This window comes from Mustela nivalis, assembly GCF_964662115.1.
Source record: "Mustela nivalis genome assembly, chromosome: 2".
Lineage (NCBI taxonomy): Eukaryota > Metazoa > Chordata > Mammalia > Carnivora > Mustelidae > Mustela > Mustela nivalis.
This window is the reverse complement of record NC_139021.1, coordinates 152,863,403-152,889,642: the sequence shown is the minus strand read 5'-3', so window position 1 is coordinate 152,889,642 and position 26,240 is coordinate 152,863,403. Positions and strand designations below refer to the sequence as shown.

At 38.9% G+C, this 26,240-nt stretch overlaps 1 protein-coding gene across 21 annotated transcripts in view; it reads left to right on the top strand.

Annotated features, from left to right (window-relative positions):
• The window catches only part of CPEB3 (cytoplasmic polyadenylation element binding protein 3), a 193,781-nt gene that overhangs the window by 28,702 nt on the left and 138,839 nt on the right, over window positions 1–26,240 (top strand). For 12 of the 21 annotated variants that reach the window (XM_082721952.1, XM_082721960.1, XM_082721949.1 and 9 more), the window contains one exon: window positions 7,271–8,283. In XM_082721952.1, coding sequence (XP_082578078.1) covers window positions 7,282–8,283 — 1,002 coding nt within the window. In that variant the 5' untranslated portion in view covers window positions 7,271–7,281. Of the gene's footprint in view, window positions 1–3,705; window positions 4,513–6,325; window positions 6,580–6,612; window positions 7,057–7,252; window positions 8,284–26,240 lie in introns of those variants that run through there. The other 9 variants (XM_082721964.1, XM_082721957.1, XM_082721951.1 and 6 more) reach the window with 6 other exon arrangements.

Genomic DNA, 26,240 nt, shown 5'->3' with positions numbered 1-26,240 from the left:
GAGGTGATCATATGCTTTTTTCCCCATATGCTTTTGAGCATTTGATTATCTTTAGTTGAAGTCACTTGTCTTTTTCTTTGGGATAGTTACTATTAATTTGTAAGGGTCCTTTATCTATTCTGATTACAAGTCTTTTGTTGAAAAATGTACATATTGCATATATTTCTCTCATTCTATGAGTTTTCACCTTTAATTCTGTCCTTTTGGTAAACAGATGTTCTTAATTTAATTTGTTTCATTTATTAAATTTTTTCTGTACTCTTAATGGTTTTGTGACCTGTTGAAATTGTTGCCTTGGCCAATGTCATGAAAATATTCTTCTATGTTTTTTTAAAGGCTTTATTGTTTACCTTTTACATTTAGACCTACAATCCATCTGGAATTGATTTTTGTGTATGGCATGGCAAGGGTAAAAGTCTTTTTTGGCATGTAGATATTCAGTTGACTTCAATATGCTTTATTTTAAAAAATCTTTTGCTACTGTAGTATTACTATTTTCATAAATCTGGTGGCCATACATATTTGGATCTTTTTATGGACTTTTAATTTTATTCCATGTGTATATTTGCTTATCATTGTGCCAATAACCACAGCCTAATTACTATAGCTTTATAATAGGTCTTGATATCTAGTAATGTAAGTCCTCTAGGTTTATTATTTTTTGCCATCTAGATTGCCTTGGCATTCTTGGCCCTTTGCACATAAATGTAACTTTGGTACAACAAATATTACTGGATACCTAGTTCTTATGTGTTAGGCAGTGATAGATATTGGGAATATAGCTATTAATATGATAGGCCTCCTTTCCTTAAAGTTGGAAAAGCCACTCACATAGACTGAGGTGAGAAAATAGCCTCAATATTTAAAGTTAGCATAGAAGACTGAAAACTAAGGAGAGAGAGCAACAGCATGCCAGAGGGCACGTAACCCCAAATGTGAAAAACAACAACAACAAGAAGAAAGGACACCATGAAAGAAGCAAAGGGAAAGTATATCTAGAAGGTGTGGTCAGTTATGTCAGTGTTCCTGCAAGATCAAGCAAGATAAAGACTGACAAAACATCCACTGGATTTAGCTCTAGGTGCTGTTGTGAACTTAAGCAGTTTTAGGGGTGTCTTTATTAGACTGTAAACTCTTAGATGGGAACAAAGTTCCCTGCTCAGTTAGTGCTGGGTTTCTATTATTTCATGATGATAACCAAATGATCTATATAGTGTTTCCCATGATAAGGGTCAAAACCAAAAATGGCTTTCTGTTTTATACCACTCCCTTTCATATGCATTCATGAAGCTGATGAAAAAGTAATTATTCTTCTAAATGGAGAATAATTTTAACTTATTCAAAACTTGGCTGTTTTAGATAATCCAAAACTATATTTCATCCATCTACCCATCCATTCATTTATTCATGCATCTATTCATTCATTCAGCAAACATCTGTGGAGCAACCACCAATTAACCAGGAGTCATAAACATTGTGCTAGAGATATAATTAGGGAAGGAATGGAAGGAAGCCTAGAAAGATGTATTTGACCCATGTGTATCCCAATGAGTTAACTCTGCAGTGTCTGTTTTTACAGCTCTCCATGACTATTCCAAAAGATATATAGTTAAGCTCTGTGACCTGAAGACAAAATTTTAGAAAGTTCTTCCTTTCTGGTTAAATAAAAAACAGAATTTAAGTAGAGGTCATTATCCTTGTTGGTGGTCATCCTATAATTTATTGTCTGCTTATTTATTTACACCTTGGTATTTATGTTTGAGTCATTCTTTTATCCTTTTTTACTTTTTAAAAAGATTTTATTTATTTGAGAGAGAGAGAGAGCATGAGGTGGGGGAGGAATAGAAGGAGAGGGAGGAGCAGATTCCCCATTGAGCAGGGCTCAATGCCCAACTCAGGACTCCATCCCAGAACCCTGGGATCATGACCCAAGCCAAAGGCAGAAACTTAACTGATTGAGCCACCCAGGTGCCCTGAGTCATTTTCTTTTTATATTTGAATGCTCATTTCAGGAAAGAAAGAGGGAAAATTACTTCATTTTCAGACACAGTAAAATTAAATATGGGCAGTGCTAATTACTGATTGCCATTTATCATGGATCAGGGCCAAAGTTTATTTTTCTTTATTGTGCGAATTATTATTAGACCTGTACTTGGGGTCAGGTGGATAAAGAAGTGCCCAAGTAAACCATTTTCAAGCACACTTGAATAACTTGATAATTTCTATCAGTAAGACCTTGACATGTTGGGGTGCCTGGGTGACTAAGTGGGTTAAAGCCTCTGCCTTCGGCTCGGGTCATGATCTCAGCGTCCTGGAATCAAGCCCCATATTGGGCCCTCTGCTCAGCGGGGAGCCTGCCTCCTCCTCTCTGCCTGCCTCACTACCTACTTGTGATCTCTGTCTGTCAAATAAATAAAAAATTAAAACAAACAAAAAAAACCCCTTGACATGTTAATTATAAATAATTTTAAAAATCTATTTTTTAAAAACAAGTCTTTGAGGGTGCATGGGTGGCTCAGTCAGTTAAGCTTTGCCTTGAGCTCAGGTCATGATCTCCAGGTCCTGGGATCAAGCCCCACGTTGGGCTCCCTGCTCAGTGCTGAGTCCCCTTGCTCTCACTCTCTCTAATAAATAGATAGATAGATAGATAGATAGATACCCAAGTCTTTGTAAGGATTTTATGAGGGATTTTTTTTTTTTTAAGATTTTTATTTATTTATTTGTCAGAGAGAGAGCGTGAGTGAAAGCGAGCACAGGCAGACAGAGTGGAAGGCAGAGTCAGAGGGAGAAGCAGGCTCCCTGCGGAGCAAGGAGCCCAATGTGGGACTCGATCCCAGGACGCTGGGATCATGACCTGAGCCGAAGGCAGCTGCTTAACCAACTGAGCCACCCAGGCGTCCCGGGATTTTTTTTTTTAAACCTAATTGATATATTTGAAAATGTAGAAGTTTGGTAGGTTAGGGAAGTCTTCAGGAACAAAATTAACCTTGAGTGATCCTGACAGACAGACTCTGGAATACAAATGATAAGTACAGCACATTGGCAGAAATGAAGCTTTCTTTAGGAGAGCAGAGGAAGAGAAAAAAATGGGGAATATAAAATAAGTTCACAGTAGGAATAAGAAGGTGATTTTAGTTCTTTTAAAAAGAATGTTTCACAGGTTGATTCACAATTTTTTTTCCTCATAAATTGTTTGTTTTTTTTTTTTTTTCCTTAGAAATAACTAGAAAAAAAGACCACTAACAATGCAAATTGGTAGTCTCTGGTGATACTTTAATTCTAATTGGCGAAAAAAGGAAATAGAGAATTAAGACAGTTTTAAATGTTGGTTAACATTTTTCTTCCAAGTTCAGTCAGCATAGTCATCAACTGACATTTACTCTGAACCCCTTGGGTGAATGGCATTGAACCGAATCCCACAAGAAACAATATCTTCTACCTACATGAGCAAACTAGTAGAAGCTATGGATAGTAAGAGTTGATGCTAATATGTTGTGAGATTCCAGCTTTGGAGTCATGAGGTTAAGATAGGAAAAATATGCAATATACAAAATATACAATACACAATATACAAAAAAATTTTTTTTGAAAAATAGAAACTGTATTTACTTTTTGTGTTGAATAAAGAAGTCACTGTCCTATGCAATGAAAACTAAATGTCAAATTATTTTTTAATATTTCACCAAATATTATTTTAGCTTAAAAGAGTTGAATTTTATTTGATTGATCATTGTATGAATAATGCAAAGTAAACTTTCATTTTGACAAGTAAAATAAGGAGGTGAGTTGATTCAGAGCAAAGCAAGTAGAATCTTAAGTGATTTGTGCCTTCATTGAAAACTCAAATACAAAGAAATCTTGGTGGATAAGATGTCAGAAATTTGTGACTGAAGCCTGTTTTCACCTGATCTCCACATTTGATATCACATTTAATATTAAGGCATTTTTCATTCTGTAATACTACAAATGTTTCTTTTAGGGATTGTCAGATTTTAAGTATTTATCTTTTCCTTGTTCTCCCTCCTTTTCTAATCCCTCCCCACCCCAATCTCTTTTTGCTCCCGTAGGGTTCCTATTGCTGGCTACCCAGTCACTACCATTCTAATACCATTTAAGGTAGCTCTGCTGGGTTTATTTATTTTGAGTCCTTCAATCCAGTTTCTCTTTTAATCTGGATTCCTAAATCAAGCCGATAAACCCGTTTGTTTTTCTCATTTCAAAAATTCGTGATTCAGATTGGTAGGAAAATATAATGTAATCTGGGCGCAACATCTTCCCCTTGGAATCCGTATTTGCGAGGCTTCCTTCTTTCCTTGGCTGAACGTGCTTAAGTCAGGCAGAGTACCTAGTGAAGGACTTCAGCCCCCACAGTTCCCTGTGTGCGCATGCCCTCTCTTCTTACAGTTGTCAAAGTGCTTTTGCCAGAGCGGTCACATAATCAACCTGAAAGAAGAAAATAAAATACTGTACAGTTTTTAATTTTATCGATCCTTAAAAACTGGACACTCAAAGGTAACTGCTGCTAAGAATTTGTTACTTGAGATTGGGTGATTGCATGCAAAGGAAGATCTATTGTGTGTGTGGTGGGGGGAGGGGAAGGAGGTATCTATTTCTCGGACTTTGCTGTAAATAAGAAAAAAGAAAAAGGAAAAAAAAAAAAAAAAGAAACACACCCAAACAAACTATACAAGCAGTTACCGAGAGACATTGCATTTTAACATTGTAAATATTATCTTAATCTTTTGCTTTCCTTTTGTTTTAAAGGGTCTTATTTATTAAAAGATGGGCTTGACCTTGACAGAGTGAATTTATGCAGAAAGTGAAATTTATGTCTTTAAGCAGTGTTGAGAAGAGAAATGGGTGTTCCTGGTATGATAAAATTTTTAAAATTCAGTAAATATACTAATTATAGCCTTCATAAAAGATTGAGTCCAGCTTACTTTTTAGCTTTTTTGCCATAGTAGAGCATTAATTTTTCCATCAAGAGCATGTAGTTTAAACTGAAGGCATTAACAAAAAGCATTGATACAAGCATTGGGAAAGCTGAGTGATATTAAAATTATAATCAGGTACATATTTCAGCCATGATGATATGGCTATTGTAAAGATAATTCTAGCCCACTGGAAGCAACTCAGATCCCAGATTATAATGGTTTACTGCAGCACTGCTTAAACCAAGTATGAAAATGTCTCTTTTTATGACCATTTCCTTTGGCAGCGATAGAACTTTGTGCTGTTGTGAATTCAAGCTCTGCTTGCCTCTTTGTGTCATATTTTCAATACTGATCAAAGCCATTGTTTTAGACCAAGGGAACTGAGGAAACTAAAATCAATCTTATTTAGGTTTTATTGGTAATAGCTGGCAATTTGTGAGGTATACTGGGCTGGGTTTGGGGACGGGTAAAAGGGGTGGGAAGAGAAGAGAGCGAGGTGGCTATTAAGCATTTGCTTGAGCCCACTATTTTGTGTAGGAAACTTTAATATTAAAGATTAACCATTTTAAAGATTGTCTTTAATAAAATAATACTATTTAATCCCATTTCTTGATCTGACATATTTTGCTTAGTAGTTAAGAGTGATGGCATCTCCATTTTCCAATACATTTATTTTATAACAGTTATCGTGAGGATGTCCAAAGGCAGAGCTTCTGTGTGATTCTGAATGTCCTTTTGCAAGTGTTCTGGGAAAGATGCTTCTCCAAGTATCTGAGTTAATTAAGTAACTGCATTAAATATATTAATAACTTTGTTGCAATTATACTGAATCATCATCTAAAAATAATTATATGTTTGGTCATATGCTCCTTTAACATCTCAAAATATTTGCTTTTAGGGTCTCAGCACTGTAATATTCATATATTTAAAACAATTAACATGTTCTAAAGGACAAGGTAACTCAGTGATAACTATGTGTATGGAAATCTCCCGATTTTGAGTGATTACTATTTTCATCCTTGAATGAGAAAACAGGCTGTATGGCAGAGGTGAATATAGCCCTTCTATGAGAGATGGAAAATACCATACGCTCCTTATATGGCTAAATGAAGCAGTGATGGCAGTGCACTATAATTACAATGTATGAGAATTTGGGACTTTGTACTATGCTATTTTTAACACTTTTGCTAGCATATGGTAATTCAGGGTCTTCCAACCATAATCTTTCATTGCTAATACCAGTGATAAGAGAATGGATTCTAAATTTGCCAAAGTCTTATGACCAAGGCAGCATCAGGAGGATTCAAAAATGAAAATCTGGCAACCCCAAAAGTATCTTGACTTTCTACTTAAATCTCAGGGGGATTTTTTTTTAAAGCTCCGCCCCCACCCCATCTCACAGTCAGCCTTTCTCTGTCTTTGGCTCTCTCTGACCTCAAATCCAACCAGAACATTTCTCCACGCTGCAGAGAAATTCTCAGGCTCCTGTTGAGACCTGAACCGCTGAGAAGCCAAGACATTTCTTGTATGGCAGAATTGGAGACAAGAAGACCGGAGAATAAGCAGAAAAGCCCTAATCCTTAAGAGTGTAACTAGAAGCAAGCGGTTACAAACGTTTCAGTAGATTTTTACCTCTTTAAAAACGGTGTGGGTGGTTTTTTTTTTTTTAATGTCTCCTAACAAAATGGAGTAGCTGCAGCTTCTGGGAGGCCAGAGAATGATTGTGCAGCTGAGTCCTCCTCCTAACAAATGCCAAGGATTTCCTCCCTCGTGGTTCGCCGCTGCTAAATGAAACAATTATCAACGCAAGAAGGCAGTTTGCTAATCAAGAGGGATAAGACTGCTGTTTCTTTAAAAGTGCCGAGCAGGGAAGGGGGAAGAAAGGGTCGTGTGCGGTGTCTTTTTAACCTTGCTGAAGGACGCAGCAGTATTTATTGACGTATGCAAATAACTGGGGGAGGGTGGTGCTTGGGAAAAAACAGGAACCAGAATCAGTTTCTCATTGCAGGGTGAACGCTCTGAGTTCCGGTGAAGGGAAAAGAGACGTGGCGAAATTGCTGTCTTTCTGTCTTATAAGCACATCTCTCCTTAAAACAGAAAAGGAACCAAGACATCAGAAAGGGTGAAGACGCTCTCACAGTATTTTTAGAGACCTTGCACGCGCCCCCCCCAACCCCAGCCCGACCTGCTCTTCTAAATGGGAGATTATGGATTTGCATTGCAATTGGCTAGTAGCGCTGGCACTGGATTTTCTCAAGTAAAACACCCGCCCGCTTTAGCGGGGGGCATTAACGATCACATTGACAATAACACGTCTCTCTTTTTTCCCGTTTCAGCTGCGCAAACCATGCAGGATGATTTACTGATGGACAAAAGCAAAACCCAGCCCCAGCCCCAGCAGCAGCGGCAGCAGCAGCAGCAGCAGCCCCAGCCCGAACCCAGCGCAGCCGAAGCCCCGTCCACGCCCCTCTCTTCAGAGACCCCCAAGCCGGAGGACAGCAGCGCAGTGCCGGCCCTCAGCCCCGCCGCGGCCCCGCCGGCCCCCAACGGCCCCGACAAGATGCAGATGGAATCGCCGCTCCTGCCGGGCTTGAGTTTCCACCAGCCCCCTCAGCAGCCGCCGCCGCCGCAGGAGCCCGCGGCCCCGGGCGCGTCGCTGTCTCCGTCCTTCGGCAGCACCTGGTCCACAGGCACCACGAACGCGGTGGAGGACAGCTTCTTCCAGGGGATCACCCCAGTCAACGGGACCATGCTCTTCCAGAACTTCCCGCACCACGTCAACCCAGTCTTCGGAGGCACCTTCTCTCCGCAGATCGGCCTGGCGCAGACCCAGCACCACCAGCAGCCGCCGCCGCCAGCGCCGCAGCCAGCGCAGCCCGCACAGCCCCCACAGGCGCAGCCCCCGCAGCAGCGCCGATCGCCCGCCAGTCCCAGCCAGGCGCCCTACGCGCAGAGGAGTGCCGCCGCGGCGTACGGCCACCAGCCCATCATGACCAGCAAGCCGTCCTCGTCCTCGGCTGCAGTAGCCGCCGCGGCCGCAGCTGCCGCTTCGTCCGCCTCGTCCAGCTGGAACACGCACCAGAGTGTGAACGCCGCCTGGAGTGCGCCGTCCAACCCGTGGGGCGGCCTGCCGGCGGGCCGGGACCCTCGCCGGGCTGTCGGCGTGGGCGTGGGCGTAGGTGTCGGGGTGCCCTCACCACTCAACCCCATCTCGCCGCTCAAAAAGCCCTTCTCCAGCAATGTGATCGCGCCGCCCAAGTTCCCCCGTGCGGCCCCGCTCACCTCCAAGTCCTGGATGGAGGATAACGCTTTCCGGACGGATAATGGTAACAATCTGTTGCCATTTCAGGTAATGCTCCAGTGCACCTGCACATACCTTCCGTCTACCCTGCTCCCTTTGCCCCTTCTTCCCTGCCATTTAATCGTCCACTGATTTTTGTTAAGAAAGGCAGCGATGTCCATGCCCCCTGTCCTCTTCAAAAGCCTCCATTTACCGGGGCTGCGCCAGTACCTAGGACAAGGTTGGGGGGGAACATTGTGACTGAAGAACCGTATTTAAGCACCCTGATAAGACAGAAAAAGGGCCTTTTTCTTTTGGTATATTTTTCTTTCACAGTGTGTGTACCTCTTGTTTTGACCTTCTTTGACAAGTAAAGGAGCAAATGTATGGCAAGGTGCTGGGTTGGTCCCAGGATGAGTAGGCTGAGATTCCTGTCATTTGAAGTAGCTACACATTTCAGGTTATGCAATCCTGGGTTCAGAGTGCCTCCTGAAAGCCATCCACTCCCAAACTACCCTGGGCCTACTCTTAAAGAGGTTAACAGCCCATGAGTGGTGCTATTTCAGACAGTTGCATATGCTCAATTAAACTAATGTGAACACATGTGTTTATGTCTCGCTAAGGTGCTGGCATCATTAATAGCAATCAGCATATTGCCCCTACTGGGAAAATTATGAGTGTGAGATTCCAATAAACTCCCAAGCTCCTTCAGGGAACAAGTTGGAAGAGTGGAAATTCTAGGGGCAACCCTTCCTATGTTACCTAAAAGAAGGACTAAGACATTGTTTTTTTTCTAGAGCAAAGAGACAATAGGACGTGACCTTCAGAGCCATATTGCAATGGAGTCTATTTGCTAGCTAGCACTGAAATATTTAAAGCTGCAGTGTCCTTCAGATGGGTTATTTAAGAAGACAATGCAGATCAATTACACCATTTGAAACTGGGCAAAGTGAAAGTCTTGCAACTTTAATGAAAAATGAGCCTTGTGTCTTGGTGTTAAATACCAGTGAAAAGCCCAGGAAGTGCCCCAGACAAAAAGGTTGAATGGAGTGTCCTTATTCTGTTCTTGTTTTCTGATCCAGCCCAGGGCCACATCGGTTGGCAGTGTCCTGAACATCTTGAGTTGGAAAGGGGTGGTGAGGGTGAGTGTTCACTGGGGGCTTTTGTTCTCAGGCAAACATTTTTCCTTCACTTACAATTTGATTTGGCTCTAAGCTTCTAGGATCAGTTAAAAGAGAAGAAAGGAAGGAGAGAGGAGGGCTTTGGATAAGACCCAGTTGGGGTGGTCAAGGAAATGAAATAAATCTTTTGAGCATTGCTGAAAAATGGCAGAACCGAAATTTGACAGAATTAGTTTAAAGTATCAGGTGCAATTTGGAACCTTCATTTTGTTGTTCTTTACATTTCAAATGTGATGTTTGGGATGGCTCCCATCCGTGAAGAAGGAGATAGGGTTATAGAGAAGCACATGATTCTCTAGGCTACAGCAAGGATTTTTAACCTTGACAGGTTGGGGTTGGGGGTGCTCCATGAAACTTGTAAATTGTGTGTATGAGAGTTTTTCATGAGAGAGGATCTTAACACATTTTCACAGGGGTCCTTTAGGAATGGGAGATTTTAATATTAACGTGTATTTCTTTCCATTCTAAAGTCTGTCTTGATAAAATGAAGAGGCATTGCAAGATGGGATTAGTTTGGTAGGGAAAAAGAGGAATCTGCTTTCTGAAATTTCTCCATGGGCTTATTTTTGTGGTGAGGGGATAGAATAGTGAGGCTGCATTTGGTAGGAGAGGCCTTTTTTTCCAACGGTTCCTCTTATTATTCTGGTGCTCCCTATTCAAGTCCAGTCTTAGAAGATAACCTAAAATCTGAGTGGGAGTTTTAGGGTGAGAGCTGATGGTGTAGACATCAGTTATCTTTTTCTAGGCACTAAATCTGAATACAGCTAGCTTTCAATTAATTGTCTCTGGAAGTGAGGGCTGGGGAGACATTGAATCCATGAAACTTCCCCCAAACTGATATTGACAAGTAGTATGGGGATTGCCCATTGTTTCTCAGCAAACCATTTACCAGCAATGCTAATGAGAGCCAGACAGAAGGGGTTGAGTTTGGTTTCTTGTCTTTTCATCCCCTGGTGGTGCTATTAAGTAGGCAAAGATGGCCAAAAGACTTGTGCAATGATAGATTTTATTAAAAATTGAGCTTTATATATTTAGCCTCAGGAAAAATTACATGGACTTTATGTCTCACTTCTTTGTCTCACTTAAAAATGGAGCTTCAGGGTTTTGAAGCAGTATTAGAACCAGATTAGAAGTAACCTTGTGTTTTAGTTTGGGGTTAGAATATTTTAAGACTTTGTGTTAAGTATATCACATTTGTTAAGAAACAAAAATAAAATACCTTGAGTCTTGTGTTTAGAATTTTACATGTTTGTGCATTTATTTAAATCACTTTTCTATGAAAGGGAAGAAATATCTTAAGTTGTCCTAGAGAGTATTTTCAGACTCTGAGCTAAACGGGGCTTGCAACAGTGATCTACTCTAATGTATCTTAATATGTATTTGTAAAATACGTATCCACTCAGTGTTGTTTCACTCTCTTTTGCCACCCAACATGGTAGATCATTTTGGAGTTTTTACTTCTGTGGTTTATATTGTAAAAGTGATAACCTTATTTAAATGTGGTTTTCCAAACTGTACATATCCTTACCCCTTTCTCTCAATTCTCACAAAGTTGATTGGCTTCCCTGAGTTGGGGTGGCTGCTTCCTTCAGGTTTACTTGTATCTAAATACAGCTTCTTATCTGTAAACAAGGAAATGGAGGTCCTAAGTTAGAGTGACATAACTCCAGTTCTAGGGGTTTGGCTAGTTTGTTGATGTGTGTCCTTAACTTCCCTATAGCACTAGTGGTGTCAGATAGGATTCATTTTAAGTCAGGTTCTCTTTGGGCTCCAATCAAAGGGACTCAGTTATAGAACTATCTAGTGAGGTTCTCTGGCTGACAGAAGCACAAGCTTTGTCACTGGTGATTGGGTCATATCATTTATCAAATGATTCTTTTTCCCAGTCTACAAAGATGGAGATAGAGATGGAGATGATGGACCTCCCATTAATGGGCTCAGGAACAGTGAGACACTGCATTGGGGGAATTATAAATATTCTGTATTTATATAAGACAGGGAAGGCTAGGTATGTAAAAGGACCAGAGCATATTTCCTATATGTAGTGAATTTGGGTTTAAATAGCATTTTTGTCTAGAGGAGTTTAGAAGACTTTTAAGAATACCTGTTCCACCATTTTCTTTTTCTTTCTTTCTTTCAAGATTTTATTTATTTATTTGTCAGAGAGAGAAAGAGAACGCACAAGCAGGGGAAGCAGAAGGCAGAAGGGGAAGCAGACACCCCGCTGAGCAGGGAGCCTGATGTGGGACTTGATCCCAGGACTCTGGGATCATGACCTGAGCCGAAGGCAGATGCTTAACCAACTGAGCCACCCAGGCTTCCCCACTCTATTCATTTCTAAAGAAGGAAATTGAAATCCCAATATATGAAAGCCCTTGCCTAAGTTTGGGTGGGTAGTTTCTGTCAGAAGCAGGCTTTGGGGTAGATTGTCTAGGTTCACATCTCAACTCTGCCAGTTACTTGCTTTATAATCTTGAACAAATTATGTATACATCTTGACTCTTATCTGTAAAATGGGAGTAATAATAATTCTTGCTTCATATGTGTTCAGGTGAGGAATTGCATATTAGCACAGTGCTTGGTCCATAGTAAAGTACTACATGAACGCTGGACTATAATTATTGTTGCTGTAATGGCAACTGGAGATTCTGCATGATTTTATAGTATGGATTACTGATTTTTCATACAGTGCAGTCTGAATAACTGTACACTTTTGTATAATGTTATTTGGGCTTCTTTTTTTTTTTTTCTGTGTGAAGGTATCCTTTGGTTACTGTAACAATTTGATGACCCACAATTTACTTATGGGCCAGGCCCTGTGCTAAACACTTTGTTATAATTCCTCATTGGAACTCCTTTGAGGTTCAGGACTATTATAACCCTCATTATACTGACAGAGAAACTGAGAGTTAATACATTTACTTTATTTGCTCAAGATCACACAGCCGGTAACTGGCAGAGTTGGGATTTAAACCCAGACAATCTGCCTCCAGAGCCAAGACACCACTGTAACACCTTGAGTATAATAACTCTAGGACATCAGTTAACATTGTAGTGTAGAAGCAGGAGACTGGGCTGATCTGCACTTAACCTTATGATATACCCTAGAAATAGTGCTTTTAAAAATTTTGTGCTGTTGGAAATGGAGAAAGAAAAATATAGTGCCCAAACATTTACTACCACTTATTTGCAACAATAGTTAATATATCCTCCTATTTATTTATTTACTGAAATTTATGTATTTTTGAATATTATATTTTTGGAAAAAAATTCAAATTATGTTTTGCTTTTTTTCTGCATCTCTGCCTTTATCTCTCTCTTCTTCCCTCACCCCAAATTGAGAGTAATTCTATAGATTTTATATTTTCTGGCCTAAATCTAGTTAATTGTAATTTAGTGTTAATTTTGCTAGGGGATTATATATAACAGAGGACCAAATTGTTTACATGACTTAATGTCAATATATATTATATATAATATTTTATATACATACATATATATATTTTTTTAGATAGAGAGCATGGGGAAAGGAGAATGGGGAAAGGCAAAAGTAGAGGGAGAGAGAATCTTTAAGTAAGCTTTATGTTTATCTTGGAGCCTGACATGGGGCTGGATCTCAGAACCCTGAGCTCATGACCTGAGCCAAAATTGAGAGTCAGATGTTTAACCTACTGAGCTGCCAAAGCGCCCCAGGAATACAGATTATTTTAAAAAATAAATACACCTATTCATAATAAATTTTAAGGAACCAGTAAAATCTTCATCCAGTCTATGCTCCTTTGTGTGTGTGTGTGTGTGTGTGTGTGTGTGTGCGTGTGTGTTGTGTAATCCATCTTTTTAGGAAATAGTATAAATTGTCTAGTTTATGCTTACTTTTGACCAAGGATAGTATGATCTAGATTTAAAACTGGAGACTCTTCTGTAGTTGGTTTCTTAACTACTGCTCTAATGCAAAACCACTTAAGGTCCTCCCAACCCCACAAACTGTTTCAGAGCCTATTATGGCATGGTTACTGTGAATGCCAACAAAGCCACGTTATCTATATTCTATTTAAAAGACAGATTGGTTAGAAAATTTTAGAAGGTTTTCTATGCTACTAAAAACTAATAATATAGCCTATAGCCTGTATACTTAAAAATTGCGTATTGAAAAGTAGTTAGCTTTAAAATTTTCATGACCTTGCAGTACAAAAATACACCCTTATAAACGTAATGTTTTTAAATTTATTTATTTATTTATTTATTTATTTATTTGACACAGAGAGAGAGAGATCACAAGTAGGCAGAGAGGCAGGCATAGAAAGAGGGGGAAGCAGGCTCCCTGCTGAGCAGAGAGCCAGATGCAGGTCTCAATTCCAGGACCCTGAGATCATGACCTGAGCCAAAGGCAGAGGCTTAGCCCACTAAGCCACCCACGTGCCCTAAATGTAATGTTTTAGATATTCTGTAAAACACAATTTTCTACTTAAATAATTTTCTCCATTGGTTGGTCTGTTTTGCTATTTCTCAAGGGCTACATAAGGCACAATACTTGTCCATTTGAAACTTGTCATTGCTTAGGTGAGTTTTACAGTGTTTTGATTCACAAGTGTCAGAAGATTATGGCTTTGTTTTCTACAATATGAAAAGTTTGATTAAGATGTGTGGATTTGGGTGCCTGGGTGGCTCAGAGGATTAAGCCGCTGCCTTCGGCTCTGGTCATGATCTCAGGGTCCTGGGAATCAAGGCCCGCATCGGGCTCTCTGCTCAGCAGGGAGCCTGCTTCCCTCTCTCTCTCTGCCTGCCTCTCTGTCTACTTGTGATCTCTCTCTGTCAAATAAATAAATAAAATCTTTGAGGAAAAAAAAAAAAAAAGATGTGTGGATTTTACTGAGGAGAGAGATGGAAAGGAGCATAGAATAGTGGATAACCTATGAAGCTTGGAATGAGAAAGACATGGTCAAAGCCACAGCTCTGTCACTGGTGATTGGTCACATCATTTATCAAATGATTCTTTTTCCTGGTCTACAAAAAATGGAGAGAGAGCACCCATCTTCTGCGTTTGCTTTTGAGAGAATGTATACAAAGTGTTCAGATAATTAGATACTGTTAAGGTTCTTAGATGCCTGTCTAACTACCTCTAATTATAGTCCGAGTTTAATAGAGGGAGTATTGTTGTTAATCAATAGTCCAGAGTTAAACACTAGTTGATGGCATCTGGAAATGAAGAGGGGCTGTAAAGATGTGTCCAGCAGCAATGGAAGAGCAATGAAAGGTTCTTTGTGGATGCCTGACCTAGAAAGGCAGTAACTACCTGCTTTCTGTAACTACCTGCTTCTGATTATGGTTGACTCATCAATGTGAGTATAAGCATTTTCCTTGCTCTGTGAACATTTGATTGGTGATGGGAGAAATGCTTAAACTTTTAATTTCCCAACTGCTACCAGTGTTGATTTTGGTAGTTCTGGAGCTACAAAGGCTCTAATTTGAAGCTCCTTACCACCACTTTCTGGAAGATGATACCTGGGCTTCTGTAGGGGCCAGTGTGGTTGGCAGAGATAGAATTCCATATAGAGTCACAAGTTTGAATATTGAGAGTTGGGGAATATAGCCACCACTTCCAAGGGGGCTTTTCTGGAGAGATTTGCAGTAGTATCCAGCCTAACAAGGAAGTTTCCACAGCTTGTCCTTATTCCTTGTAAATGGCTTGTATGCAGTTTCTTCTATGTTTTGGTTCTATTACATTTAGTTTTCCTATCCTTTAGTGTTCTTTACAGATGCTGGCCATGTAAACTTCTTAATGTGAAACCATTCTAATATTTGCCTTTTGACTTAATTTGAAATAGAAAGGTACTACTAAATGAAAATAATACCATAAATTATTACCTTGGAATCAAGCCTACTTTTCTTTCCCCAGAAGTTTTATTACATAAGTCTCAGAAATAATGAATATATGATATGAACTCTTGTAAGGATACTTAAGAGGAGAGAAACAGAAATGGGCATCAAACAGCCTTTATATCATTTGAGATGATCATAGAATTAATACACAGGAAGGGAAGGAAACATTGTGTACTAATTTTGTGTGGGTAAGACTTGTGCAGCCAAATATCTTTATTTCTTAAGCATTCAGACTTACTTCAAAGTCAGGATCAAGTACAAGAGGAAAAAAATAACACTCTCCTTAGTAACTCAATGCAATTAATGATCAGTGACAACAAATGAACCAGTGTCTAGAAACTCACAAAGAGCTGACACTCAGTAGCTGCTCATTAAATGACTGAATAAACATTTAAACACAAGGTGCTATAGTTTTGTTTATTCTACAATATAGTATATTTAATATTTTTGAGACAGATTTGCCATTGTACCATTTTTCTCTAAAATGTCTATGGAATATGGAAACATGAATGTATGTAATGTCATAAAGGGTAACTTCAATTTGTAAAAATAGAAGATATTATCTGTGTTCCCAGACTTAATGGACATCTGATAGTTTCTGGGCTATGGTTCTGTTTGCAGGTTTGGTAGGCCAAAAAGCAAGCAGAGTTCTTGTTTTGATATAAAAGATTTTGGCAGCCAGTAGATGGGAACAGTAGCTTGCATCTAACGACTTAAATTTTTCTTTACCTACTCACTGTTAATCAACTCATTCTTGTGGAGTTAATTTATCCTGTCATGGTAATCTGTTTTGTTCCTGACATCTCAAATCAAGTTATTAATACTTAAACTGACCAGAACGAAGGTCTGAATAATTCTGACGATAGCACTTAAAAATGTTAAGAAGGGAATTCTTTGGGGGGGAAAAAAAAGAGAGAGAGAGAGAGAGAATTCTTTGTTCTAAGAGGTTGACAAAGAGTAGGTTGTAGTAGCCCATTTCAGTCAGTCGGTCATTTGAAGAATGTGAGATTGGAAAGCAGAGAGGTAAAAGGCAAAAGGCTTTCTATCTTAAATATATGGTAGAGTTTGGGGACTAATTAGGGATTGAAATACTTCAGAGGAAACATTTTCATGATCTGACAATTTAACCCTTACTCCAAGTCCAGGAGACCTGGCTCTTGGGTTTCAGATACACAGCAGTTAAAAAGGACAGGAAGTAAATGTGCCCAGCACCTCTCTTTTGCAATCTGCTGTGGAAAATTTCCTTTCCTCTTTTGGACCAGAGAAATATAACTGAGGTTTGTAGGAGATTAAAAATAGTGAAGATCGGGGGCGCCTGGGTGGCTCAGTGGGTTAAAGCCTCTGCCTTCGGCTCAGGTCATGATCCCAGGGTTCTGGGATCAAGCCCCGCATTGGGCTCTCTGCTTAGCAGGTAACCTGCTTCCTCCTCCTCTCTCTCTGCCTGTTTTTCTGCCTACTTGTGATCTGTCTGTCAAATAAATAAATAAATAAAATCTTAAAAAAAAATAGTGAAGATCGGTAATGTTTATGAGATTGTGGGGAAAGGCTGAAAGAAAATTTTTAGATATGACTCTGTTTTTATGTATTTGCATTTGATTTTGTGGGTAGATTATTCAACACTTTGCCACATTGTTGCTAAAGCCATTGTAATTAATAGTAGAATATAGCTAAGAAGGGGCGCCTGGGTGGCTCAGTGGATTAGGCCGCTGCCTTCGGCTCAGGTCATGATCTCAGGGTCCTGGGATCGAGTCCCACATCGGGCTCTCTGCTCAGCAGGGAGCCTGCTTCCCTCTCTCTCTCTCTCTCTCTGGCTGCCTCTCTGTCTACTTGTGATTTCTCTCTGTCAAATTAATAAATAAAATCTTTAAAAATATATATATAGCTAAGAAGGATAGCGTATGCCCTATTTTTATGAACTACAAATCTGTTATAGAATTCTCTGATCAAAAGGATGAGATTCACATTGTTGAGTTTCTTTTGACATATTCAGTCACAGTCATAATCCATGTACTCCAGCTTTTGGGTGTTGTATTATTTTTGATGTCCTTCTCCAAATAGGTACAGCTAAAAACACACAAGGAGCCCTGAATGGCAAGTACAGGCCTTACCCTTTTCATGTAAATTATCTTATTTAATCCTCATGTGTTCTTGTAAATTAGGGACTATTATTCCTAATTTAGAAATATTGAGACTCAGAAAATTACCTGACTCGTAGGTGACAAAGCAGTAATGGAAACTTAGGTCTTTTGACTCCATGTCCAGTTCTTCTTCTTCTTTTTTTTTTTTTAAAGATTTTATTTATTTATTTGACAGAGAGATCACAAGTAGTCGGAGAGGCAGGCAGAGAGAGAGAGAGAGGGAAGCAGGCTCCCCGCTGAGCAGAGAGTCCAATGTGGGACTCCATCCCAGGACCCTTTGATCATGACCTGAGCCGAAGGCAGCGGCTTAATCCACTGAGCCACCCAGGCGCCCCATGTCCAGTTCTTCTATTCTACTCTTCCTGCTTGCCTCTTGTCACGCACCATCTTTTAATATGCCTTTGATTTTGCACTCTTTCCCCAGATCTTCCCTGATTCCCCTCATGCCACATTGTCTTTGTAATACTTGTCACTCTATGAAATAAGTGCATGCAGTGTAAAAGTAATTTCATTTTATAGACATTTAACTGACCTCTACTAGAGACCAGGCAGTAGGGATTAAAGCTGAACCAAATCCTGTCAGACATCTCCCTGATGAATGTGAATTAAAATATAGAAGGTTAAGTTTTAAAATCATGTGTGATATACACAAAAAAGAGTGTGTACTTGAATCAGAGGGAATGATTAAGTTTTTGTGCATGTGTGTGTGTATTTGTGGGTTGAGAAGTCTCCGGGAAAGTCATCACAGTTTAAAATATTTTCAGTTTTTCTGATTTTGGAAGTAATACATGTTTACCATTTAAAACTGGAGGGGAAAAAATCGCTTATAACCCTATTACCCAGAGATAAGTATTGTTGTTTTGGTGCATTTCTGCCAGTTATCTCTTTTTTATGTGAATGTATAATATACTTTATACGGTTGAGATGATTCTGTGTGAACAATTTTATAGCCATATTTTTTAGCTTTTCATATCATTAAATTTATAAACATTTTTTATTACTGTGTAATATTCCATCATGGGAATCCATTTTAATTTAACAAATCATTTTTATGTTTGGAGGATTTAAGTTGTTTTCATTTATTTTTTAAAGATTTTATTTATTTATTTGTCTGAGAGAAAGCACAAACAGGGTAAGTGGCAGGCAGAGCAAGTAGAAGGAGAAGCAGGTTCCCTGCTGAGCAAGGAGCCCCATGCAGGACTCGATCCCAGTACCCTGGGATCATGACCTGAGCCAAAGGCAGAGACTTAACCAACTGAGCACCCAGGCACCCCTGTTTTTAGTTTTTAACTATTTTTTTAAAGATTTATTTATTTGAGAGAGAGGGAGAGGAACATGTACATACAAGCTAGAGGGGCACAGTTAGAGTGGAAGAGAATATAAAGTGCTGAGCCCAACCTGGGGCTCCATCCCATGACCCTGGGATCACCACCTGAGCTGAAATGAAGAGCCAGTTGCTTAACAAATTGTGCACCTAGATGTCTCCAATTTTTAACTATTAAACGTAATACTATCTCAGAGACTTTGGGCCTTTTAATGTTTTATTTAGAGCTGAATGGGTAGGGTTCCATAGGCAGACCAGGGGACGGGGTAGGAGTTTGAGCCAAAAGATTTGTTTTAAGCAGAGAGAACAGCAGGTGTACAGGTAAGAACAAGGTGTGCTGAGAGAGCAGATGATTCAAGATTGGGGTGAGGCAATGAGCAATGACGCTGAAGAAGCAGAAGGTGCCAGATCACAAGGACATTCCAATATTCTTTGCCTTCAACTTTGTCCAATGGGGACATTGAAAGATTTTTAAGCTGAGAAAAATAGCCATTTTAAGGCTTTGAAATTGATGAGTGAGGTGATCACATCTTTGTTTTAGAAAGATTATTCTGGGATATAGATTGTCAGGGACCAAACACAGGCAGGGAAGCCAGTTAACATGTAAGGACCTAAAGCTATCCAGAGGAAAAGACAGACTGGAGAAATAAATCAGGAGGCTGACTGGAAGGACTGGTGATTGCTTAGATGTGGGGAAGAGAGGAGTAGGAGGAATTCAGAATGACTCCTAGGTTTTGGTTAAGGCAGCTGGGGAAAATGATCTAGAGGTGAAAACGCTCAATAGTGGCAGATTAGAATTTTCATGACTCATAAGCCAGGTGGGTTTAGAGTGGAGGAACTTCAGAAGGCAAAGCTATGTGTTGGGAATATTTGAACAAGTGATTTGACATCTCTTATCCACCCATGCTTTTGTGTGACTCTTAATGTGTGGGAAGGAAAACCTTATTAAGATAGATTACTTCGTGGACTACTTATTAGAACAGTAAATCTGAGAGAAGAAATAACTACCATTCTAAGACAAGAGCTTTTTTTTTTATTCTAGCATGATTTTTTTTTTATTGTACCCTGAGAATCAGAGTGTATGTTGGCTGATTAGTCATCTTGTTTATGAGTTACAGCCTGGCATTGCAAAGAACTACAAGGAATTGCTAACCAATCAATCATATGGGAGGATCACAGGCAATAAGAGAAATGAAACCAGGAATCTGTTATTTTTAAGTTGAATAAAATCTCTTGAGAGGTAATGGATAATATTACCCATCTGAAATATCATTAAGGTCTTAACAAAGTTAAGATTCAACCTTATGGAATTTAGTTGGCTACACTAATATGGTGCTTAGTTTTTTAATGGTTATAAGCATGGTAAAATGTTTAGAAGCTTAGGATCCACAGAGCCATAAGGAGATGTGTTTTGGGGGAGGATGGAGGGAAAAGGAAATGAGGCCAGGGTGTAGGACCCACCAGAATTCTATGTTGTTTATTCATGTGTATTTCTAGAGAGAAGGGTGGAATTCATTAAATTTCCAAAAGGGCCCCTAACTCAAAAATGGTCAAGAATCCTAGATTTAGAGTAAAAGCACTGCTACGTGGCACCCAATAAACCTTTAAAAATTTTTGAAAAACTTAGTTGTTTCATAAATTTTTCTCCCTCTTCCTATTTCCACAGATTCTGCCTAACTTTAATTTGAGAACTTTCTAAATAAAATGGTCCCAACTCCTTTTTTATCTAGCTTTTTCTAGAATATTAAAAAATACTTTTAATTATGCAAATAATTTTTTGACATTCAGTTCATTGGTTTATGTATAGTAAATTAAATCATGTAATTACAGTAACACAAGCATTAAAAAGGCTTGGGCACAAACCCACCACCTCTAGGTAAGCTTGTGGCTTATCTGACAGGACAGAAATTAATGGGTTAATTCCCATTACAGGTGTTGAGTATGCTATGGGCATTTTATATAAGGAAGATAGAACTCATGGCTTAATCTGGAAAGTCAATTAAGCAAAGCTTCAACTGTAGATGCTTCTGTATTTTAATAAATAAATGGGCCAGCAAATTCTGACTCAAGAGAGGGATGTTGTTTAATTTTGGTGTAGGAAGTACTGCTTAGAAATACTGACTTTAAGAAATTGCTAATATACAGGGGGCGCCTGGGTGGCTCAGTGGGTTAAGCGACTGCCTTCGGCTCAGGTCATGATCTCAGGGTCCTGGGATCGAGTCCCGCATCAGGCTCTCTGCTCCACAGGGAGCCTGCTTCCTCCTCTCTCTCTCTGCCTGCCTCTCTGCCTACTTGTGATCTCTCTCTGTCAAAAAAAAAAAAAAAAAAAAAATCTTTAAAAAAAAAAAAAAAGAAATTGCTAATATACAAAGGATCTCAGAGGAACATTTACACTCTCCCATTGGCTTCTTTGTCATTGCTATGATCTTAGAAGACCCACTCCTATAACTGTAACTTAATGAAGAGAGTAGAGAGTAGAACTTGGGGAGGGGGTAGAAGTTGGGGATTTGTGCTGTGGGGGCAGTTGGCCTAGATCTCTGTGATTGACCTGTAACTCACTGAAGAGAAGTGCATTAGACCTTGAAGTTTCACATGGTAACGATGTTGACTGCTGATTGAGGGGTTTTTTTGTTTAGCTTTGTAACCAATTAACTACTTATAAGCTAGTGTGGAAACCTATCCGTCATGTATTTACTAATTTCTATTGGTAAAGAGCATTTTAACAACAGAGCATTTCGGGATACAGGGTAAGATATGTGATATCAAGTCCCAGTAAGAACAACTGGCCAGACTTTTGCCAGTTCTTAACATTTTCCAGCATCATGTTTTGCATATACCTAGATTAAAAGAGACCCTGTTTTGTTTGTTTGCTGGAGGTAGTTGCTGTTTTTTAATTGGTAGTTTAAGTTAAAGCTTTACCAGGCTCTTCATTGCTATCATGCTCAAAAATTTTCCAGAGAAAGAAAAAGACTTTATTATTCAAATCTATGTAATGACAGCATCACAATAGTCAAATCTTGTTAAAAATAGTTGGTCCTTAAGCAAAAACACAATCTAAATACTTTGAACCATTTTATAATGCTGATGAAACTTTATTTGGCAGTGTTGGTCAGATTAAACTTTGTATTGATTTTAAGTAGAATAAAAGCAGATGAAGTGTGTTAATGCTTCAGCTATTGCACAGTAAAACCTCGATGAATGGAAAATTTTAAATTCCCACTTTCAAAGGCCTTATGAGTTTAGCATTTTAGAAGATCTGAGACTGGGTGAGAAGATTGATTTTATCATATTTTGACGTTGAATTCCTCAACATTCCAAAGATATGAGCTCATCTGAAGGTAACAAAATTTTTTCACATTTTAGAGCTTACTGCGTACTTTCTACTTATTTGTCCATATAGATGATCCTATTTGACTTATCAGCTGGTGTGATCTAGCACATGAGATGTTATTCCATTGTAGCTATTTTAAAGTTATTGAGCAGAATTAAAGTTGGTGAATCATGCAAGTGTAACACATGATTTTCATTTTAAAATACAATGGGATATTTGATATTCTAATTTAGGCCTAGATTTTGTTAAATGTGAAACACAGAGACTTAAGGAAAATAATAGCTTAATATCAAAAATGTAAGACCTGAGTGAGGAGGAAAGGAAGAAAAATCTTTTGATAGTGAATATATTGCTTCACACTGCGGGACGTAATGGAGGGCTGAAGCAGACAGGGGAGTTGGAGTGACACATTCTGTTAGAGGAACATAAATAATAGAGAATGTATTGAATGCTGAGACGTCAGAGAACATTGAAAGACATGAAGAAGATTTCAACAAAGAGGACAAAGCTAGGTAAAAGGATGCTTCAGCTTTTGTTACAGTAATTAAATATTCAAAAAGGCAGCCATTTTATACTGTCCGGGAAGTTAAGCAATCGCTCATTTGATATTCTAGTTTTATGCAAGCAAGCCATAGGCAAGTACGCTGACATCAGGGATTTATATTAAGAAGTTTCTTCTAGAGAATATCATAAGCAAGTTCAAAACCCAATCTTTTAATCTCCTGTGGCATGATCATAATATTTATGATGCCCCTAAGACACTTCATGTTTGTTCTAAACCATCAAAGACCATGTGTTCAGCATAATCTGCATTGTGTATATTATTTAATGATCGAGTCTGATGACTTCTTACAGTACTCAGTTATTATAAAAAGACAACCTATATAGAAAAGAAATATTCTGTAGATTTATGTTCCATAGAGATAGCTATATAAACCATCATGCTGTGCAAAATTCTTATATAGTCTTTGCATATTATCTCCTTATTTTAAATCCACAGAAATTCACATGCATTATATGTGGCAATGCTGTTAACCAGAGTTTGATTTCAGGATTTACAAGTTATGTACTATGTTCTTGGACTGGTGTTAGGTATTGTGGATGACACAAATTATCTGAATCTTGTCCTTAGGAATTGACATCTATGCAACAGAGCATTATATAAAAGCAAGTACCAGATGGTGAGATGTGTTAGTTGTCATGAACAGTCAAGGACAGGCAAGAATTTGTCCTAGAATGGTTTAAAAAAAAAAAAAGTGATAGAAAAGGTCCTTGTAGCTTCACTTTGTAGGATAGATAGGATTTGGCTATAGAGAATGGGAATCCAAAATAAGGAAAGAAAAGTGAGCAATAAGTGGGGTTATTGAGTAGAACTTCCTGACTAGGTGGGGAACTTTTAGATCTTACGGGGAGGTGAGGATGGATTGAAATTTTTTTAATTAAAAAAAAAAACCAATACATTTTTATTTGCCAGATCATACTTGGTTTAAAAAAGCACTTAAGATGTGTTTGTATATACTATACCACAAGAGAACATAGGTTAGAAGTAGATGAGAAAGATGAGGTAAAAGTGAAGTAAGAGTAGGGAATGCAGAATGGAGTCCAGAATTAGACTAATACTGATGATGCTTATCGTGATAGTGACAGTCTTCAGTATCTGGTTTAGAGATGTGGATTCTGCTACAGACAACGGGAACCCTGAAGGACTGAGATCAGAGCACTGGGACAATAGAAACATGTATTTAGAAAGACCAAGCAGGTAGATTGGAGAAATGTGTGTGTCTGCCACAGTACAGCCCAGGGTCAGAAAGAAGGCACGATAGTTATCTTGGGTTTAGCACAAGTCTAGGAAGGTAAAACTGTGAGAAACCTTTCAAAGGAAAGTATGTCACAAGCGCTGGCTGATGGAGTAGAGGATGTGAAGAACAAGGTCATTCTGAGCTGTTATACTTAAATCGTATCTAAGGCTTTTTTTTTTTTTTAAATCTTTCTCTTTCCTTACACTGTTTTGCCCCAGCTAAAACTTCGTGACACTATGTCGCTCACACCATTCTTTGTAGAGGTCCCTATCCATTAAAAGGTTTGAGGAAGAAGAGAAGAATACAGCCCTCCCTTTCTTTTTTTGATACTTTCAGAACATCAGACCATTGTTTTCTCAATTTTATCATTTGAAGTTCAGGAAGTCAAAACTGCAGTTTCTAATTCTCATTCTTAAACTATGGATAAGGATATTTCCACTTCTTGAATCTCTGTCTCCATAATAGGCTGAGAGTTATGGCACTGAGGAGTATTCAGATGAGAATGAACAGCATGCATGCAATTCAAAATGGGGGATTGGGATATAAGCTCAGGCCCTGGGAGTGTTACGAGAGCATCTTTTCATGCAATAGTGTTCCTTAGAACAACTTCTGCTCTTCCTCCATAGAATTCATAAGAGGGTCGTCTTCTTCCTTTTTTTCTTTCTTTTTTTTTTTTTTTTAAGATTGTATTTATTTATTTGAGAGAGAGAGCATGAGAGGGGAGAAGGTCAGAGGGAGAAGCAAACTCCCCATGGAACTGGGAGCCTGATACGGGCAGGAACCTTAGGGCACACGTGATTTGTTCTTTCACCCTTACAAAATAAGGTAGTGCTACTAGTGTGAATTTTAATTTAGGTAATTTAAATCACTTAGGACAACTTATACATACATTTGACCTTTGAACAATACAAGGCTTAAGGTCACTGACCGACCCGCCCACTCTGCACATTCAAAAATCCACATATAACTTTTGATTCCCTGAAAACTTAATAGCCTACTGTTGACCAGAAGCCTTACTGATACTACAATTGATTAACACATGTTTTCCATGTTGTATGTTTTATATACTATATTCTTAGAATAAAGTAAGCTAGAGAAAAGAAAATGTTATTAAGAAAATCATAGAGGCACCTGGGTGGCTCGGTGGATTAAAGCCTCTGCCTTCGGCTCAGGTCATGATCCCAGGGTCCTGGGATCGAGCCCCGCATCAGGCTCTCTGCTCAGCAGGGAGCCTGCTTCCTCCTCTCTCTCTGCCTACCTCTCTGCCTCCTTGTGAGCTCTGTCTGTCTGTCTGTCTGTCTGTCGATCCCAGGACCCTGAGATCATGACCTGAGCCGAAGGCAGCGGCTTAACCCTCTGAGCCACCCAGGGTTTTTTTTCCTACTGAGTCTTTGAAATCTAGGGTGTATTTGATACCTACAGTACATCTCAGTTTGTTCTAGTGATATTTCAGTTACTCAATAGCCATACGTCGGTAGTAGTTACTATATTGGACAGTGAAGATGTTTTGAACAAATGGGTCTGAATGAGCTGATAGTAAAATAATTTGATCTTTGATAGTTTATGTTCCATGTCATGATTTAGCACAGTTTATCTGTACTGGAAGTCATAATATAGTTTTATAATTTATGGTTTCTGTTTCATTTTATACTTTTATGCATAGATCTGTGGGCTTCCATTAGCATGACATTAATGAAACATGTTATATAGAGAGATATAATATGTAATTTACAAAGAGAGTGTAAGAGTTTTCTTGTATACTTGACAGACTATTAGATTAAGCCTTTGCGGCTAGTAGGCAGAATGTTTCTAAACATTCTCATTTCACTCTCAAATTCACATTTTCTGAAGCTATTGAGTTTTTGGAACAACAACTGTTACCCAGAAATGGATAAATACGTATAATATACTGCAACTGTTTCTATTAATTTTATGTACTGCTTTCTTTACAGTTTAAGGGTGTTTTCGTTGTTTATCACTAAAGGTATCCCTAGTTTACTATCTTTGAGTTTTTTTTTTTTAATTTATTTGAGCAAGAGAGGGAACATAAGCAGGGGGAGTGGGAGAGGGACAAGCAGGCTTCCCATTGAGCGCCAACATGGGGCTTGATCCCAGGACCCTGGGATCATGACCTGAGCCGAAGGCAGATGCTTAACAACTGAGCCACCCGGGCGCCCCATCTTTGAGTTTTTATGTTTACATTTTGAATAAAATTGTTGTCAACAAAATCATAACATTTTTCAAGCAAAAAGCATTTTAAAAAGCACTGTATATCCACTGAAGCTTTGTTCGTACCTACAGTTTTTCTAAGTGGCTACAGATTGTTCAGTAATTTAGATATCACTCCTTAAAGTGTGTATGTGTGTATAATAT